At 38.7% G+C, this 20728-nt stretch overlaps 1 protein-coding gene across 1 annotated transcript; it reads right to left on the minus strand.

The window, feature by feature from the left end:
• Positions 1–6879: 6879 nt before the first annotated feature.
• Positions 6880–19462, minus strand: LOC146330824 (CD209 antigen-like protein C). Its single transcript, XM_084747574.1, has 5 exons — positions 19255–19462; positions 16737–16844; positions 14384–14544; positions 14117–14220; positions 6880–11079 (listed from the first exon to the last, which is right to left on the minus strand). The coding sequence occupies exons 1-5, from the start codon at positions 19397–19399 to the stop codon at positions 10926–10928; spliced, it is 672 nt and encodes a 223-aa protein (XP_084603700.1). The 5' UTR covers positions 19400–19462; the 3' UTR covers positions 6880–10925.
• Between the last annotated feature and the right edge of the window lie 1266 nt (positions 19463–20728).

Raw genomic sequence — 20728 nt, forward strand, 5'->3', positions numbered from 1 at the left:
TGGTGGGAGAAGTGGTACTGACTACCTAGGGGCCCAACAGTGGCAGGGAACTTTAAAAACATGGAATTAAATTTTTGTTTCTTTTTTTTTTTAGTTATTTGTGTCATATTAAATTTGGCTGAATAAATCACTTGAGAAACTGAACTTTGTATCAAAGAAAAAAAGAGCACATGCTCTCTGAGGCCCCTGTCACCCCCACAGAAAAGGTGTAGAAAGGTTTAGTCCACCTCTGCACTGAGATTCATCTATGAACTCAGCTAATCAAGCTGAGTGACCGCTGATGTTGGAGCACCAATGTGCACCATGAGTCATGTCTTTGCCCACGAAAGGGAAATCCATAATCAAATTAAATTGAAGCCAATAATCCAAGACTCATCTGTATGTCATAAAACATTCTTTCAGAAGATGAGTGAGAGACATTACCTTGCGAGGCAGCTAGATTTACAAGATCATGTGAGAATCCCTATCGCCAGGCTTCAAGTTTGTGTCCGCACCAAAAGTGTTGCAGCCAGTCAGCATCCTAGGAGGGACTCCTGGCAGCTCCTGGTGTTGTTTTGGATGTGACGACAGCAAGAAGCGTCCATGAAAGTGACTTGTCTTAAACAAACAATGGCAGCTCCTGAAGAGGTTAGTGTAGAAACTGTGACAGCATCAGTTATATCAGAACTGGAGAGTATTTCTTTGGTGTAAGAAGAGCCAAGAATGTCACTGAAGGCTTGTCTCCACGGAAAAGATGTTTTAGCTCTTCTCCCGACCAGCTTCAGCAAGAGTTTGATCTGACTGGTTGAAGTCAGCCTGTGTTAGACGTAATAGACAAATGGTTCATCTATTCACCTGTGTTTTTGAAAGTGCCTGCCCTTTTCCAAGCAGTTTCCAGAGGATGACCTCTCAGATGGTTCTGTGTAACAAACTATCTAACGTGTCAGGCTGTGAGAGACATGGGGGCCCACATAGATATGTATGCAGGGCTAAACAAGACTGGAGTAGCTTTAAGGCTTTTTGGAAAATTAAAATCATAATAATATTAATATGAAGGACATGCTGATCTGGGCAGCCATCATGCAAACACATGCACTGGTGTACAGGGCGACAGGTAGGGTGTGGCTACACTGGTGTGTTGTAACTAATTTATTTTGACATGGCAGGTTTATACAGTACCTTTCACCTCCACTGGAAAGACATACATCACCCAACAGGTATGTGATAATGAACCATGTATGAAAAACTATTCCTCATTACTTCTGCATTGCTACTCATCAGCCTTAGATCATTAGTTAGAGGTGTGTAGGTGGTTATAGTTATATGGTAAATGAATTATGTGCTCACGGCACCTCAGGTATTACAACCGGTTATAATAAATATAAGATGTGAGACACTGTACTGCCATAATGGCTTTGTGATGTAAATTTGGAAAACATGTTCATGCATGGGATAAGATCTGTGGATCTTATTTCTAACAATGGACCGAGCAGTTAAACACACCTATTTAAACATAGATTTATTATCTTTATTATAAAAAATTAACATCAACTTCAACAGGTTTCTTAGAACCTTTGCCTTTGTTAAATGTCTCTTTCCTATTGTAACATTTCTGTCTTTTAACAGCTCAACAGAGTCGGTTTATACACATAATAATGATTCATTATGACAGAGCTGAGAAGTCACAGAAAAATATTTTTAAATAGTTTTGTAAACACTTCAGTTAACATGCAATACTAATTTGACTGGCTATGATTTTAGCCAGCTCTGTTAGGGGGACCCAGACCCAGATCCCAGATTGGGCACCAGTTTTTAAAACAGGAGGGGGAATAGCCAATGTGGCTATTTACACATGGGTGTATATAGCCCAGAGACAAGCACCTGTCTGTAGCCATTAATGCTATCTGCACCAGAGGTGTAAATAGTGAATGAGTATGGCTATTTACACTTGCATGGCAGAGAAAACCATGATCTTTTCCTAAACCTAATCAAGTAGTTTTATTGTCTAAATCTGACTAAACTACAACTGAGTCCAGAGGGAACCCTAACCTCAGTTTGGGAACTAATGTCATAACAGATAACATGCACTGTAGCTTGATCCATCATAAAGGATCAAAATATAACAGAAGTATAAAAGGATAATCAATAACTTAGATGCTATATCTCATTTTTGAAGATCAATTCTGGTTTCAGTAGGGTGGACACAAAAGAAGAGATCAGCTTCAGTTACTTTCCTTTGCATTTTAGTGTTAATTTAATCAAAGAGCAGAATTGCCTGTGTGATCCACATACAGTTGTGTAGTGCATGTGCTCTTTGCTTCTCTGCTGTCTGTGTCAACAACAACAACACATGCATGATGCCTTTGCAGTACGCTGCGGTGCGCACCCTGACCAGTTTAATCTGGCTCATAGCAATAAGTGAACAAAAGAGGAATAATGAGGAATATCCAGGTATATAGTGCTTCATATGTTTATGCTGTGGAATGATAAACATACACGCTCACTGGCTGCAGCAGTACACAGCAGCGCATCCAGCTTGCTCTGTCAGCTCAGCACCACAAAATAGGTTAAATCTTGAAACTTTGGACATTTCTACACTGCAGTACAGAAGAGTGTGTTCGACTATTCTGCTAAAATTAACTGCTAAAATGTGACAGGAAAAGATGGAGAAAATGACAGAAAAAAAACAACAGACTTAATATCCGAGCAGAAATCACTTCTGCATTACTTTACAGATATGGCAACATGCTCTCCTGACAGTGATTTGTGGCAGGCTCAGTAAATCTCCTTAAAGTTTTTTATTTCAGGTGGCAAAGGAAAGCAATGATGGCTGTATTTTGTTCTTGCTTTTGTCTTTTACCCTCGTAATAAATTGGGTATGGTGAGTCGTGGAAATTCACTGGAGACTACAAAATTTCTGGTACCATGACATTCCTAGTTGCTTCTAAAAGGTACAACACCAATTTTGTCAATATTGCCTAGTGGGTGGATTTTGGTGACGTGTGTAACATCATACTTCTGAAGGTACAAATGTCAGTGTACAAAAACAGACTTTGCAACAACATCTTTCTTGTGAAATGATGCACTGTCCAGCTCAGCCTCTGCTTTACCCAACTCTACTGTAAAAATGAAAAGAATATACACTCCATTCTTGTTTTTTCTCCTTCTCTCCAAACCTTCTTTCCTACAGATGTCCTGGACATTTTAAAGACCTGTTCTCTACAACTATGGCTTGGAGCATCTATGACAGCATCAACTCGACCTTTGTCCCAAACAGCACGGTGACTCGCTGTGTTCCCTGTCTGAACAACTTTCCTCTCATATGGGCAGCTGTGCTAAACTCCATCTCCCTGCTCGGCTTGACTCTCGAAGGTTGGGCCATGTGGCTGCTGGCTTCCTCTCCCATCACAGAGAAGACAGATTTGATCACCATCAACCTGTTGTTCACTGATTCAGTTCTTCACCTCACCAATGTCTTGAACATGTCTGGCATCGTCTTCTTCCGTCAAACCTCCGAGTACATGTGGGGTTTCCTTTTCTGTCTCATGGCATTTGGCCGTCCGATCTTCGGGTGCGTCCTGTGTGTGGAGCGCTACCTGGCTGTGGAACATCCCATTATGTTTCTCAAGTACAGGCCTTTGCGTTACCGCATAGCCACATTAGCTCTAGCATGGATGTCTCTGCTTCTGATCTGCTCTGTGTCTGCCGTCCTGTGTGCTGTTCCGAGGGACTTCATCCTTCACTTCCTGTTGTTCCAGTGCAGCGTATTGATCCTCATCATTGGCATCACCTTCTTCTGCTCTGTGTCCATCCTCAGAGCGCTGATCCGCCCCCCTCCAGGGGATGGAAGGAGGGATGGTAGAGGAGACGGACACAACAAAAACAGTCTGACTCATCAGATGAAAAAGAAAGCCTTCTTGGTGGTTACAATGGGCCTATTTTATGTGGTGATCTGCTACCTGCCACCAGTTGCTGTGATTTTAAGTCACAGTGTGTTGAAGGAGAGACAGTTTTGCTTCGCCTTAGAGGTGAATTTCTGTTTGGTCCTGCAGATATCCTGCTTTTATGGCTGGATCAAGCTCTGCAATATGGGCAAGCTCACCGGGATCAACTGTGTGAGGAAGAGATTATTGCTCAACAATGTGTGTTCAGCAAAAAACAAAAAACACAAATCTACGGTCAACTAAAATGCAGGCTGAAGAAAAAGGCTCAACTTGAAGTTGTGCATTCATTGCTGATCTGTACTATGCAGATAAAAACGGATGATCTCTTTTTATTTCATTTCATTTAGCCCCTATTTAACCAGGAAGTCATCGATGATTGAAATCTCTTTTTCTAGGGAAACCTGCCCAAGATAGCCCACCTTAACAAAGTTACAAAACTGATAAAACAGAGTCAAGTCAAATCAAGTTGATCCTGTAAATTTTGCTTCGTAACATGGAATGTAGCTGACATGAAAAAACTTGCAATTGGTCCACTAGAATTAGTAATTTTGTGTAGCATTAGTGTTAAGAGAGCATCTTCATTTCATTATTCAGCACATTCTCACTCCAAATACAGCACCTTAGTCAGTGGCCCAGCACTTCAAGTTTTGCACATGCAGGGCTCAGTGGTCAATTTAGCAATAATAAATATGTAACTTTCAGGTAAACTTTCAAAATAAAGGTATAAAAACTACGCTTAGTACAAGATCATTGCTTGGGTTAAAATAAGTATGATACTTAGGTATGTTACATATATAAGTATGTAACGTTATGTAACTTATATAAGTCACACACTAATATTTCCTTGGACCCCCTTAAACTTTGATTACAGAATGCACTCGGCTGCCATCGTTTCAATAAGCTCATACAATGTCACAACATTTATTTCTGTCCAGAGTTGCATTAATTTTTGACCTAGATCTTGTATTGATGATGGGAGAGTCTGACTGCTGTGTAAAGTCTTCTCCAGCACATCCCAAAGATTCTCAGTGGGGTTCAGGTCTGGACTCTGTGGTGGACAATCCATGTGAGAAAATGAAATGAAAATGTCTCACGCTCCCTGAACCACTCTTTCACTATTTGAGGAATATATTGGAACATGTCCGTGCCATCATGAAAGAAAAAAAATCAATCGATGTAAAAACCTGCTCATTCAGTATATTCAGGTAGTGAGCTGACCTCATTTTTTGGACACATAACATTAATGAACCTCGACCTGAGTGACTGAAGCAACCCCAGATCATAACACTGCCCTCACAGGCTTGTACAGTAGGCACTAGGCATGATGGGAGCATCACTTCATCCACCTCTCTTCTTACCCTGATGCTCCCATCAGTCTGGAACAGGGTAAATCTGGACTCATCAGACCACATGACCTTTTTCCATTGATCCACAGTCCAATCTTTATGCTCCTCACTCAGCAAACTGAATCTTTTCCAACTATCCTCACTGATAAGTGCTTTTCTTAAGGCTACACAGCTGTTTAGTCCCTTGAGTTCTCTTCACATTATGTGTGTGGAAATGCTCTTACTTTCACTATTACACACAGTCGTGAGTTCTACTGTTGATTTTTTATGATTAAGTTCACCAAACATTTAAATGATCTCTGATCATGATCATTCAAGATTTTTTTCTGATCACATTTCTTCCTGGAAGATGAAGGTTCACCACTATCTTTGCATCAACCTTGAGTCTTGATTTCACAAACTAATGCATGAAATACAAATAAAGTTTCTGACACTCAAATGTCATTGTGAAGGACTCCCAGAACCCCTGTGTGATTTGTTTCCCCTGGCCAAGGTGCCTCTTATTTTTCTGCATTGAAGATGGCAACCCTAATCATAGATATAAACCCACAATTACTCTGTGTAAGGAAATAGGGGCATAAACCTGGACATTTCCACCACTGATGTATACTCTTGATGCACAGTGGCAGCAATCTTAGGGCAGATGCTATTAGCACCCACATGTCAAGAGCCAACAATACTATTTACACCTGTGATGGAATAGCCAATGTGCCTATTTACACACAGCTGTATATAGCCAGCATGGCAGAGACAAGCACCCAGGTGTCCACAGCATAGTTTGTTTTTCTAAACATGTTGTCTAAAGCAGTGCTTCTCAACCTTGGTCCTCAGGGACACACTGCCCTGCATGTTTTAGATGTTTCCCTTCTCCTACACAGCCTGATCATTTGAATCAGGTGTGTTGGAGCAGGGAGACGTCTAAAACATGCAGGACAGTGTGTCCCTGAGGACCAGGGTTGAGAAACACTGGTCTAAAGTGTGAGTCCAAAAGGGAAAGATTCTCATCTGAGTGCCTGTAGTTCTGCTTAGTCAGTGTCTGTTGAATTTGCATGTGCACAAACTGTTTTCCATTACTTAGGTGAAACATGAAAAAACACAGCTGTGAAGGTGTGTGGCCTTTAGTTTCTCTGTACTGATCAGTGATGCTGTTTGTTTTTAGTGCACATTATACACATAAAGGTAATTCAAATGTTCAGTACATCAAACACAAGAATGTTTATTACTGTAAAATAATAAAAGCAATTTTAAAATAATTCAAAATATAAAAAGAGAAATGCATACACTGTAAAAGTGAAGAAGTTGAGAAAACAAAATTTCAAGGCCACAACTTGCAACAGATTTTTGTTTTACCAGCTACACATCTTCTGTTGAGATGATTTACTTTTCTTCTTTAAACTTAAAGCTCTGAATTTTAGAAAACAAATGAAATTGTAATATTTTCAATTAAAAGTAAAAAAAAAAAAAATTCAGGCACAAAAAAAGACAAGTCAGGTTCATTGCTCACTGTGATCAAGTTTGAGATTTTCTTCTCAAACAAAGATTCAAGATTATCTAAAAGAGAAAAATAAATTATCTCAACTAAAGATTATAGATCAGCAAAAGTTTAAGTCAAGATGTCAGCGCAGTTTGGCAAAAAAAATAAATAAAAAATAAAAATAGTGCTTAAGGTCAAGTCAAGAATATAGAAGTTTTATACCTGGTTAGTGACACAGGTACAGAGAGAAGACTGCCAAATGACCTGGCAGGCTGAAAAGGCTGATGTATGTGGAGATGGAATTTATTCCTAAACCCCAGAGAGATTTACAGATGAGCAGCACTCATTTAAACTGTCTTCTTAACAGTCTTCCCAATGTTTGGCAGACGCAGCAGTAAAAGAGCTGACAATTTTGGGAGGAGCTGAGAAAAGACTGTCAAATGAATTAAACCTGTTGAGAATGTCTGTGTAATTTTTTCTTTCTTTTTTTGTTAAGCAGATTGTAGAAGATTATGTACTGTACAGTATATCAGTGTAATAGAAAAAAGTTAATAAAAAAATTTAATTAAGTTAATTATCTCTTAAAAGACTGTGTCACTGTGGAGACATGAAATATGTAAGGATGTAACAGCTTTTATTCATGGTATGCTGGATGCAAATATTAGGATTGATGTTATGTTTTCCACTTGGTCCTCATGATGGCGCTGTTGTCTCTTTGTTTTGTGCACTTGCTTCACCTCCAGCCGGCTTTCTCCGGTCTAAATCAATGCTGATGTCGTGTACGTTTCCGCTTCCTCCAGTCACAACAGTCGACATGGACTCCTCTCAGGATTTTTTAATATACAGCCTACAGCTCCAACTTGTTATTTGGACTGCTGTATTCATTTTCACATGTGCTCCTTTAATACTGCCTCATCACAGTTTGATATAAAATTTGGTGAATTATTAAAGATTGAAACTGCTGTTCCCAGCTGATTTTGGGTCTCACCCTTGGCCTCATATTAGATTCCCACCTAAAATTCGACAAGCATGTTAAGATGGTGAGCAGGGTTGCAAAAGCAAACTTATATACGTTTAGACTTATCAGAGATTGTTTCCCATTTCATGCTGCGAACAGTTTCATGCATGCTTTGATTTTTTCACATTTGAGTTACTGTGTAACCTCTTGGTCACAAACAGCATCTACAATAACCAAACCTCTCATGATGATATACAATCAAGCAATTCAAATTTTAGACAGGAAACCAATAAGATCACATCATTGCCATGTTCTTCAGAAAATAAATATATTAAATTTTGATAATTTCATTAATCTTGCCAATCTCAAACTCATCCATAAATGCCAACATAATCAGGTTCCTCAGGTGCTCAGTAACCTTGTGGTTCCACTTAGAGCTTCAGGCTCAGTAACACGTGGAGCATCCAGTGGGAACTGTAAGGTTCCCTTGTATAAAAATCCTCAGTTGGACATTCATCTGTCCGTTGAATTAACATGTGGAATTCTTTACCTGTAGAACTCAACTGGATCCTGATTTAGATCATTTTAAATTCAAATTGAAACAGTTTTTGAAGAGGAATCAGTCATATAGTCATGAATAATTTGGTGTTTCCTACTCTATGGTGCTGATTATGTTTTGTAATTAGTATCTTGTATTGCCCTGTATTTCTCATTGTTTGTACTTTGTACTGTTATTTGTGTTTTGTTGCTGAGTTTTTTGTATTTTAAGGCCCAGCGAGGGACGGGCATTGCAAATAAGCTTAGGCTATAAATGCTATGGTGTGTGGCATTGATTTATGCCACATACTTTTCCCTTTACAAATAAACTTTAAATAAATAAATAAACAAACAAAAATCCATCTAGTTGTGATTAGAACTTTTATCAGGCCTGAAAAGGCCCAAGCCTGACAAAATTCTGTCCAAACCCGTCCCTCATTAACATATTTCTGCCCGAACCCAATTACAGCCCGACATTTTTCTTACCATGCTTCTGTGTAACAAGCATTAATTGTTCACCTATCAGTTACAGATGCACTGCAGTGTGTTATATGCATTTATGCTTATAATACAGTTGTTTATATACTGACTGTGGAGGCTAAATGAATAGAGGTACAGATCAAAGTAATGAGTCTGGATGAAGGTGATAAATATCTCCTTTCCTCTTGTTTCCTCTGTTCATTATGCCACCTTGTTCAACAACATTCAGAAATTAATATTTGTTTTGTATATCAGACTGACCATATGAAGAAGCCCCGCCCAGAAAAAGTCACTACTGTGTTATGATGACTCAAATCAGAGGTACACTGTAGAAGATGAGAGGCTGTTATTCTTCAGCCCTGTCTCTCACATCCACATTGATGTGTGACTATAGCTCCACCGTGTGGTCGGTTTGATTGGTGCAGCTAATGCACTCCAGACAGTTGGACAACCCCTGACGTGTCTTTATGATGTCTTTTTGTTACAGTATCTGCAGAGACTACTTCTTCTCTCTTTAACAAGACCTCGTAGCTGAGGAGCTCAGGCCCCTAGAGGTTGAGATACCCCTGCCTGAGGTACAACAAAGCGCAATCCTGTTTTTTCATAAGTTTAACATGACTCATTTTTTAAATGAATGTCTGAATAAAAATATTTTACTGCAGAATTATTATTGTTTGGTTGATGTTTGGATTTTCACTGAAAACAGTGAAAATTTAAGCTCCTTCAAAGAATCAGCACCTGCCTCATCACACACATCTCTGGAAATATTGATCAGTTACATCAAACTTGGACTGATGTCCACAGACAGCTGTGGCCAACAATAAAGCAAGGATTCCATCTATACCTTTTAAACACACATTAATTATAAGCAGACATTGAATAGGAAATTAAAAATCTGTATATATTTGTTTGTCGTTATTAAAGTAAGGAGACCAATCACCAAACATTTTCATTTATATGTACCAAAGACTGTTATCATGTCACAAACATATATTTTTTTTAAATATTCAATTCATCTTCTGATGTCACCAGCCCCCAAAGGTAACTAGTGCACCTCAAACAAATATAAGGAGGTAATGTAAGTATAAATGGTTATGTAAATATGTACAGAGAAGGATAAAATTCATAGATAAAGACAAAAATTATATACATTTAACACAAACCGATTCAGCAGACATCTTCAGCAGTTTTAGTTCATCAAGAGATGCGCATCACTTGGTGAATTTGTTTTGATCTGGATGTTCAGCTGCGAGTTGTTCATTTGTCCATACAAATGAATTCTCACACAAAAATATGAAAATGTAGAAAAGAAAACTAAACTTTAGACTGGTATCTTATTCTGGAACTTCTCAGTTTTTTTGGTTTCCAATTGGTCTCATCGGCGTCTGCAGACCAGAATGGATGCAATTAGACAGATCGACAATCAATCAGAGCAACAAAATGTAAGACATTAGAGACAGAGTGCATTTAAGCCCCGCCCACATCAGAGGGGAAAACAGTCCACGTCCATTGACTTACATTGTGTGACAGTGCATGTTGTCACTTTCTGTCTGCTAGGAAACAACAGAAAAATGTCTAAAAGCTGCTCTGTGCTAAGATGCATTACCAACAAGTTAAAGAACCCAGAACTAAGTTTTTCAGAAGACAAAAGTGAATACAGACACGAGGCCTCAGCAGGATGAACAGAGAGACTGTGGGATCTGACACTCAGTAACATTATGCCTAGATTACAGTCGCTAATGTGACCCGACAAACTGCAGAAATTTAAGATAACTCAGCTATATAGTTCTTCCATTGAAGTTTTCCTCTCTGTTTTAGTTTCCTGGTCTCTGTTTTAGCGAGATACAGTCACTTTGTTTGCTTTAAAGCACTTGGTTTAATTTTGTGGTGCTGATCTTTCCCCTCCACTGGGCGTGGTTTTCAGAGTATGGCGCGTTTCACTCTGTGTACATTAACATACTCGCCAACCTTAAGACTCAAAAACAGAACTGAATCTCTACAACTCTGCAACTCACGCCAAAACTATCCAGATGGATGAAAAACACTGCAGGCAAGGGGGAAAATCTGTATTTTTGATTTTTGGGTGAACTATCCCTTAATTGACATAGCAGTCCTGCTGGGCGCCCTGCGGTGCCGTTTTATTTTTACATCCAACTCAAACACAGGACTAATTGGAGCAGAGGAAGGTAAAGGAGCAGTGCACATGTTCACTCAGCTACCATAATGTTTTTCTCACAGATCCACTGGATTCTGACATCACAGTCGACGTCGTTCAAACCAATGAAATCAATCTCCATACGAAGTTCACCGCAGTCCTCTCCTCTAAACGCATCATCAGGCTGTCCTTTGGCCCACTGCAACCTGCACACACAACAACAGATACACTGTCTGTCACTGACTGACCTCTTCATTTCAATATGACAGCAGCACAGTTTTTTTTTAGCTGATCACAGACCTTGAACTCCCCTGATGATGGTACAGACTCACTGAATTTCAGCCTGTTGACTTTTTGCTTTTTAAAGGGACAGTTCATCCCCAAAATCAAAAATCCATATTTTTCCTCTGGTCTTTAGTGCTATTTATCCATCTAGATTTTTCAGCTGTAGGGCACTCAGCTTGTGGTGCTCAAAGCATAAAAAAACATTTAGATGGATAAACAGCACTACAGGCCAGGGGAAAAATATGTGTTTTTGATTTTGAGGTGAACTGTCCCTTTAAAGCAATGAGAGGTTTACAGTGATTTTAGAACCTATAAGAGGCTTTGTTTGGCATGACACAGAGAACTGGGTTTTAGGAGAGGGCAGAAAATATTCTGATGTCTGACCTGCAAGAAGGAGGTCACACGTCAGAGAGCCATCGAGGAGAAACTGTGTGTAGAGCAGAACGTTTTCATATCTGATTAAGGATTTATTAAGGTTTCTGTTGAGTTAAATAAGTGTGTTTTACAATGATGAAATAACTGTGTCTGTAAATGAAGCAATAAATCAGCTGTTTCTGGTCAGACAAAATGTATCTAACACTGCATGCAGCACGGCTGCTGTATATCTACTGTGCAGTATCTGCAGCAGCCAAAATATGTTTATTAGAATGGTTTTAATTTGACTTTTTCAGTCAAAAAACAGACTTTCAGTGGCAAAAAAACCCAAACATTTTTAGTAGACAGACTTTGACAGTGTCCACAAGGATTATATTTGAGACAGTTTCACAGCTGACAGCTGCAGCGCTCTCCCTCAGTACTGCACCATTTAAAAAACTGTCCACATTAGTCACTCAAACACAAAAACATGGGAAAATAGTGTCCAGGTTAAAAAAAAAGAAAACAGCAGTTACCCATTAAGCTACCATGTCATGTGTGGCAGTATTTTGCACAACGAAGCCCTGAGTCAAACAGAAGTGGAAAGCACTGTCCATACAGGAAGCATGTAACATGTGTCTATCATGGATGAGAGCAACCAATCAGGACACAGGCGCCTGCGTCATGCCGCCGCCCCATTTTGGGTGAAAACAACCACTGTAATTTGATGGGTGGTTAATATAAATTCTGAGGTCTCAAATATAAATAAATGTATAAAATAAGAAAACTTTATCACTGTTTAGCTATTAGCAGGGGTGGATGAATCTAATTACAAATACTCACAATACTGTAATTAAGTAGGTTTTTTGTGTACTTTCACTTTTGTGAGTAGATTTTCAAGTCTGTACTTTAACCCATACTTAAGTATGCATTACACTATGTAATCTACGTAGTTACTTTTATCAGTTACAAAATCATAGTTGAGCCCTGAGTACAATTTGATTTGATATCCAAACCTTTCATCTGTAGCTAATCAGGTGATTTGATCACAAACAGGCCAATGAAAACCAGGACAAAAAAACAAAAACAAAACGATGCTGCAGATGCAGGTTTGGAGTAGGGATGTTAATGATTACCGTTAACAATTTCACCAATTAAAAATTTACAAGACTATTTAATCAATAGTCTAGAAATGGCAGTAATGGTACCTCATTTGACATTGTTTTGTCTGGTAGAGCAATTTCTTGTAATGACAAAAAATATTACCCCTTGCTTTTGTATGTTACAAATGATCAGTGATTAGTGGATTGTTAGCGTTTTCAACTACCAGTTAAGGAAAATGGAGAATCTTTGCAACCCTGGTTTGTAGCGGTGAACGTGACCACTGAGCAGACAGTAAATCAGACTGAAGACTTGGAGAAACAGAAACTTCTTTGATTGAATGTTGCTAGTGATAAGATAGTTCACCTGAAAATGAAAATTCAGTCCTTACCTACTCACCCTCATGCTGACTGAAGGTCAGGTTTAGTTTTTCAGTCCACAAAACACTGCTGGAGTTTCACAGGAAAACAGTGTTGCAGAATCTCCCAAACAATGGAAGTCAATGGTGACCAGTTGTCACCAGTTTCACTGTTTTGTGGACTAAAAAAACTAAACCTGACTAAAAAACTAAGCCTGACCAATCAGGATGAGGATGAGTAGATAATGCCTGAATTTCCATTTTTGGGTGAACTATCCCTTTAAACATTGACTATTAAATGGTGAGTATTTTTTATGAAAAATACTTCTAACACCAGTATTTTTCCTTGTAACAGTACAAACAGATTTTCAGCACTCTTTACTGGGAATGTGCACGATTAGTCGGCTATATGATTAAATGTCACCACCCTCGCTAGTCAGCACCAGAAATGCTAGTCAGTTAAACTATTAATCTTTTTTTTATTTATGCACAATGCCAGTTAACTGTTGCGTCTAAAGTGTGTACTCTGACGGTCCAGGCAAACCCGGATGTTTTTATCAGTAGTCAGACAGATGACAGCTCAGCATTTAAAATACAATTTGGAAACTGTAGACTATGATTAATGGCTTCAAATGGTTCTGAATACACATTTTGGATTGAATAAATAGGAGTCCTTTCAATCTGCTTTCATCAGAGTGGACAGACCTGACATTCCTTACAGAATCTAAAGGTGATGTATTTCAGACACTGCTTGTGATGTTAAGATATTTTAAGATTATTTTGCTGTTTTGGTCTCGTTGAACCAAACTCAATTCTAAAATCAGCTTTTTTACAGCAGAAACACATTTCTCTACAGTAAAACTTTAGATCCACCATCACTAAGAATTTTTTCTACTTCACTTTGATCTACAGATGAAATCGGCTCACGTCATTTACTCAGTAACATCATTAACTAACCTGTGATGAAGAGTTTGACACAGACACACATCCTAACTGGACATTGTTACAGTGCCTGTTTTCACCCAAAGAGAGATGCGGCTGTGGGATGTGATGTATTGCTACTCTCATCCATCATCATGGATCTACTTCCATGCACAATAAGCTTATAAGAGCTGTAGCACATATGTTTATTATCAGTATGTCACCTGTCCATGTCCACTAGTGTTCCATCCACCCAGACCCATATTCCTTCTTCCTCCCTGTCAGTCATACCAACCCACGCTGCCCTGGTGAATCCAGTGAGGAAGGCCTGTCACAAACCAACATCCTCATTAACAACAGGATCAAAACTATGTTCATATATAATCTGCAACACACAGAGCATTTGTGTGAATTATATACTTCTTTAAACATTCATTTTAAATGTTTCAAATTTGAAAAAGGAAATAATAACAAAGTTGTTGGTGGTGTACCTGTTCCTGTCTGCTGTCGATGATGACCAGGTCAGCGTCCCTCTGCAGACAGTACTGCTGGCTGTCGTTCCAGTTCTGCCTCTGTGTGGAGATGTAGTAACAGCTGGAGCCAAACATCATCCAGCCCTGTGGACACGTCCAGCTCTGTTCCTCTGTCTCACCTCGACACAAAACCAGACAGCATGTCCTCACATCACATGTCGCAATGTGTAACATGAGGACAGAACAGTCTCATGACGCAATGAGAACAGGAAGCTGCGTGTGAACACAAGGTACAGAGCGATAGAGACTACAGGAGGTGAGATGTGTGGCTGAGTTAAACAGCTGTGGGTTTCAAGAGTTCCTACATACATAAATTAGGAAAATACATATTTTAACAAACATTTAGAAGTGCAAAAAGTACAGTACAGCAGTCCAAATAGTGGGTCTGAGCCGTAAACTGTATATTAAATATATGCTTTCACTTGGCCCCGTCCTCCTCAGACACATCAGAGACAAGCATGCTGCAGGAGTTCTGCAGGAGTTCTGCAGGAGCTCTGCAGGATGCACGTCTCCTCATAAATTCACAAAAATAAGAGACAATGACTCCTCCATTGTAAGTTGATTGGCTGTTTATAACTGTCAGTTGTCTGTCAGTGTAAAGTTCAGCCTGTTATCCTGAAAACAAAAGCCCACTGCTCTGAAATAACACACTCTGGACGATGAGTTAAGTGACTGTGTGTCTCACTGCCTGCCACACTCCATTAACATTTTGCTCAATTTAACGGCTATTAATGATTTCTTATAACTCATAAATAGACATTTAGTAATTTGGTGAACATTTGACATTATTTTAATTCCGACAAATGTGACATTAAGATACAAAACAGTTATTTCACTCTGGTAGAGAGATTTCAAAGTGGGACACTGTGGCTGTTGTATTCATGTCAAGGTTTCCTTGATCTCTGATGACACATCTTGGTCATTTTTGATTTACTACAGTAAATATATGACAGATTTCTCCTTCAGTAACATTTTTACTCTATTTCTAGATAGACGTGGATTTTTGAAGATGTCAGAGCAAATCAAAATCTGCATGGCTACTTACCACCAGGGGCAAGTATTTTTTTTTTGTTATTGAGGTCAACTGGCCCTTAAAATTTCACCAGTGGTCAGTGTTGTTATATACATACAGTATACAAATTGTTATTCTTGTCAGGGTGGACGATTGTGTGAAACGGTATGCTTTATAGACCAGCAATGGACAGGTGAAACTCCACTGCAAGACTCATTAATGAGGGATAATACAGCACGTCATTGGTATTGGCCGATAAAGCCTTAAAAATGAAATACTGGTTTTGATATATCTGTCAATATGACAGGCTTTAATAAGATGCGGCTTTAATTATGCAGATATGTCTGCAGGGTGGAGTCTGAAAAGGATCTCAAAGCTGCTGTTTGCAGGAGCCAAACACATTCCTTCAACACTACAAATTTAAATGATTATTAGAATCAGCAGTCGAATGTTAATAAGTAGATGAAGTGAGAGTGGAATAAGACAAGCCAATTTTTACTTATGTTGTACATTAGTAAAAAATCAAAGCATTTGCCCTCATTTTTAGCATGTGAAATGATCAGAATGCATCGATGACAAATGGCCTTGAAAATATGACCTGGAAAAAACAAGTGCTCCTGTGTCCACACCTGCTCCATGTTTGGGGTAAGTTGATCCAAGTCAGTGGATTATGTAGAATAGTTAGACTGCTGCATGTTGTTTTGGGTAATAGTTAATACAGAAAAAGAGTAAAGACAATTAGAGTCTTAGTAATATTTTTTCATATGACAAGATCTGTTTCAATTCTCAATTTTTCTTTTTTTTAGCATGTGCATTCTTATATATTGTGGTATAAACATACATTTGTCTATACTTTTTAATTCTATTTTTCTCAGCATTTTCTACGGTTATTTACAAATATTTCTACTTTTAAATTTAAATGGGAGCAATTGTAATGTAACATAACCCAAATAAAGTCCGATTGTTATTTTTTGTTTTAGTCACTTTTGTAATCACAGATTGTAATGTTGAGCCGTCCAGCAAACGCAAGATTGGAATGGAGTGGTATTTGTGTCCATCTGCTGGAGGTAAGACAAATATTTACTCTTCTTCTTGCTCTGCGCTGGCCTCCACCAAAACCCTGGAGGAAATATCTGTCACTTTACCTGCTAAATGCTCCACCGTGTTCACCGGCTAGATGCTAACTGCTGATTGGTGCAAAATGGAAAGTAATGATAGTGAACCAAAAGAGTAAATCAGAGCACAGTAAAAAGCAGCGTGGAGCTGAAGGCGGCTGCAGAGTGCGGAGGATGTCTGTACCTTTTTCTGTGGGGTCGCTCAGAGTCAGCCTCAGAGAGATGTTGAGAATCGCCTGAAGTACACACAGCAGGCCAAAGCTCAGAAGAACCACATTCACATGTCTGCACTCTGTACAACACACACAATGTTTTATTACCTCTGTGCTTGTCCTGTTTATCAAACAATAAATCACTGGTTTAACTAAACTGTATGAAAAAACGAAAACCAGCACCCAAACACACTTAAACCCTCTGAATGTTCTCATGTTAAAATCAGTCGCTGCAGACATTTTTTGGGACTGTTGTGGCCTAAAACGCCTGATTTCACAGCAGCTTTTCTAAAATATTGTAATGCATGGTGCAATGTGCAAAGTGAAGATTGGGGGTAAAAAAAGATTATAAAAATTCTAATAAAATGTGTTTAATTTATAAATGAAGAAGTGCATCTGGTGTATGACAGCGGAAGCACAATCTATTTTGGAGCTCAAAGTCAGTCAAAACAGCACAAAATTATAAAATGTAAAAGTGCACAAAGAATCGATAAATGTCAGTATCTGTGACAGAATAAATAAATTAAAAAAAAAAATCACACATAATAAAACACTGAGTCGACTCATTGACATGTGCATGCATGACCTTTGGGCGGGGTAAACTTGCGGGAAGCTACGATGATCGGTCAAATTTGCAGAATACTTGCAGTTACTAGAAAAAATTGCAAGACTGTGCAGAATTCATGTAATAATTAATAACCCTCCCCTTCCAAGCGTGTGGGAGAATGTACGGTGGACCAAAGGCTCTCTAGAGTGTTTTTTACATATCAATACCAGTATTGGAAATGCCGTTGATATCTCCCTAAAATTCTCATGTCTAATCTAACCAACCCAACCAATGAAGGCAATGAGTACTAGCCAGTCATAGATAAAGTAGGGCGGCTCATGTTTTCACCAGTAGGATATGTCATTTAGCAATCTGCTCCCTATGGAGATATAAAGGGCTCATTCTAAAGTAACAGAAACCTTAAACTAATTAAAACTCATGAATATTATATTCCATTTCTGCTGACAGACCCCTCTAACATGACCCTTCATAATTGGTGTGAAATTCCATGTCAGCCTGGATGATCATGTTTATGTGAAACACAAAAAATACACCCAAGGAATCCGTCCTGGATCCCCTGCGGTTCTCCCTATTTATGTTTCCACTACATCACATCATCACTAAGTTCAGTACAAACCTCTGTGGCTACACCGACCTTATTCTACATTTCTGCAGAGCCAGCTAATCCAAATGTCCACCTCTCTCTGACTGCCTGTTTCACATCAATAAAACAATGGATGATGAAAAACATGTTAAAATGACTATGATGTGATATTTATTTATTTTTTTATTTTTATTTTTTTTTCAGGAATCTGTACCAAATTATGTTTTTTCAAGTCTGCAGAATCTGATGTGTCGGACAGGACATCTCTGCTTCACCACATTCATTTAAAAGTTTTTTGACACACATTTTGCCTTTAACAAATATTGCACCTCCTGCGATTTGAAAATTACAGAAAGCAATAGTACAATTTTGATAACATTTTGATTAATTGTGCAGCCTTACTGTTAGGACCAGCCTTGAGAACGCTGATCACTAAACCAGATCAGAAGTTAACAGCCTCTGTGATCTCCTGGACTCTGATTTAAGCCTCGGTGTTCATATCAGCAAAGTGACCGAGACAACATCCTTCCACCTGAAAAATGTTGCCAAAGTACAGACGTTCTACACAAAGCAGGAAGCTGTCATTTTTAGCTGTGTGGATTACTGTAACGGACTGTTCACTTCAGCTTGTTCAGAACTCTGACTAGGAAAAGAAAGCATATTACTCATGGTTTAGCTACCTTTATCTGTCTCCTTTCACTCACATACAAAACTCTTACAGATGTAACACCTTCTTACACTGCAGACGTTTGAACATAAGTCCTCTGATGCTGGTGTTTCTGTGCCTTTTACTGGAACTTTTATTCCATAGTCTACTGCAATTTTCAATTTGCGGTGTGTGCAATGTTTGTTAATGACAAAATGTGTGTTACGATACCATTTTAAATTGAATGCGGTGTTGCTGTAGAGATGTCTTGGCTGACACATCATTCTCTAGACTTCAGTAAACATCTTTGTTTGGTACAAATCCCTGAATCCCCAATGAGAATGAGAATAATTACATAAAAATGATCATACTCTGCAGTCAAAATAATTACAATTAAATGTTTCTTCAAAATTGTTCAGCCCTACTTCCTTGAATCGTCTTGTTTGTCAGCCAATCTCCATGAATTCTGAACAACCTCCCAATTTTGCCCAATTACCACAACTTTTCCTCAAATCTGACCAATCACCAGGCTTCTCAAGTTGCATTTTTAACTTATTCCTGCAATTGTGTTGCAAAGTATGCCTAAAAACATCGCAACATGCATCACAATTTTTTGAATAAGCTCCAGTGAAATCACAGAGTTTAAATTGCAACAGGACCCCCAAAATATCCACAAAATCTGACAAACTGGACCTTTAAATAACGATGTCCCCGATGACTTGCTTGGTTTTGGAGCCTTCTCTCCAGCTGTGCCCTCAGCTTCAGGTCTGTGGAATTCCTGATACTCGCCGACTTCGATGTTGATGTCAGAGTCAGAGGAATGAAAGAAGACTGCCATGTTGAAGCTGCTGCAGCTGAGAGGACGTGTGTCTTCTGTCTGATGTTGTGCAGCACTTCAACACATTTCAACACCTTTTCCCGTCTGTCATCGGCCCTCCTGTCATGAGGAAGCACAGACCGTCTCATGAAATCTTCCTCTTTAACAGACAATATACACATGATTCTTTTTTGGGGGGAATATTTCTTTTTATTATTAACATGTTAGAATTTTTAAACTCATGTTATTTATTTTGTGCATTAATGAGTAACATTTTTAGAGAATAAAATCAGTGTGAGAACATTATCTGGCTCAATTTTTAAAATATTTGTTTGTGGTTGTCGACATACTTAAATATTTTTACAGAATAGTATTCAGATACAAATATAATCTTACCTTTTTTGTTTGAATTCAAGAATCCGTGCTTTCTTTTAAGATTTACAACTACATTAAAGTAAATGTTTTCAAACTGAAGTTTCCCATTTTCATTTAATGTTGGAATTAAAATTCGAATGACAGCATTTCAAGGGTAAGCATCACCCTGAAATGAACCTATACTTGGAAAAAGAAAATGCAAACTCAGTGTTTCTCCATCAGTATTATGTCACAATGAGTCGATCAAATCAAATCAAATTAAGATGTCATTCTGGTTCTCCTGACTGCCAGTGTCACAGTCTCATGTTTCCACATTTAAATCCAAGCTGAGGATAACTCAGGACAACTGAAGTGTTTTCAGCAAATCCCTGCTTTGTCTCGTGCCAGAGTCACGTTTCATCGTGCGTGTTGCCGAGAAAAGGTGGAGGAACACAGCAGCAGTTTTACACAACAGAGTGACACAAACATGTTGCACAGAACATGAAACCTGTTGAGAAATGTGGCTCAGAATACTGCCTGCACATCTTGCACAAAGACATTTATTTTCCCATTGACGCAGCAGCTCATCAAACGGGGACAATGTTGACATTTGCAAAGCATTCTGGTACAAAGCATACAGCAGATATACAACATCACAGACATGTGACAACGGCTCGCCCAGGCGTCAGAGCTCATTAGTCAAAAAAAGATGAAGTGTGTATTTGTTTGGCAGGCAGATTTCAATCCTCATCCCACCACGGACACAGCACATGAAGTCTTAAGGTCTCTAAAACATGGACAGTTATTATCCAGTCATTAATTCAGACCTGACAGCCTTCATGTTGCTTTTTTTCTTTGCCGACATGACTGTATGAAGGCAAGAGGAAGTGTAGAAGTGTAAATGCAGATCATCATACAACAGTTTGGTGTATTAGACATCACATGTAAGTGTGCACAAAATGTTTTATCTGCTCAACTCCAGTTTAACTTTGTATT

This window comes from Lutjanus erythropterus, chromosome 3 (genome assembly GCF_056507025.1).
Source record: "Lutjanus erythropterus isolate fLutEry1 chromosome 3, fLutEry1.hap2, whole genome shotgun sequence".
Lineage (NCBI taxonomy): Eukaryota > Metazoa > Chordata > Actinopteri > Lutjaniformes > Lutjanidae > Lutjanus > Lutjanus erythropterus.

What these genes read in the sequence shown, in the direction of transcription:
- LOC146330824 (XM_084747574.1), bottom strand. Translation starts at nt 19,399, where the DNA reads ATGGCAGTCTTCTTTCATTCCTCTGACTCTGACATCAACATCGAAGTC. An exon ending in GAGCGACCCCACAGAAAAAG is followed by an intron (nt 14,545 to 16,736) that starts GTACAGACATCC and finishes TTTTGTGTCGAG; the next exon opens with GTGAGACAGAGGAACAGAGC. An exon ending in ACACTAGTGGACATGGACAG is followed by an intron (nt 11,080 to 14,116) that starts GTGACATACTGA and finishes TTGTGTGTGCAG; the next exon opens with GTTGCAGTGGGCCAAAGGAC.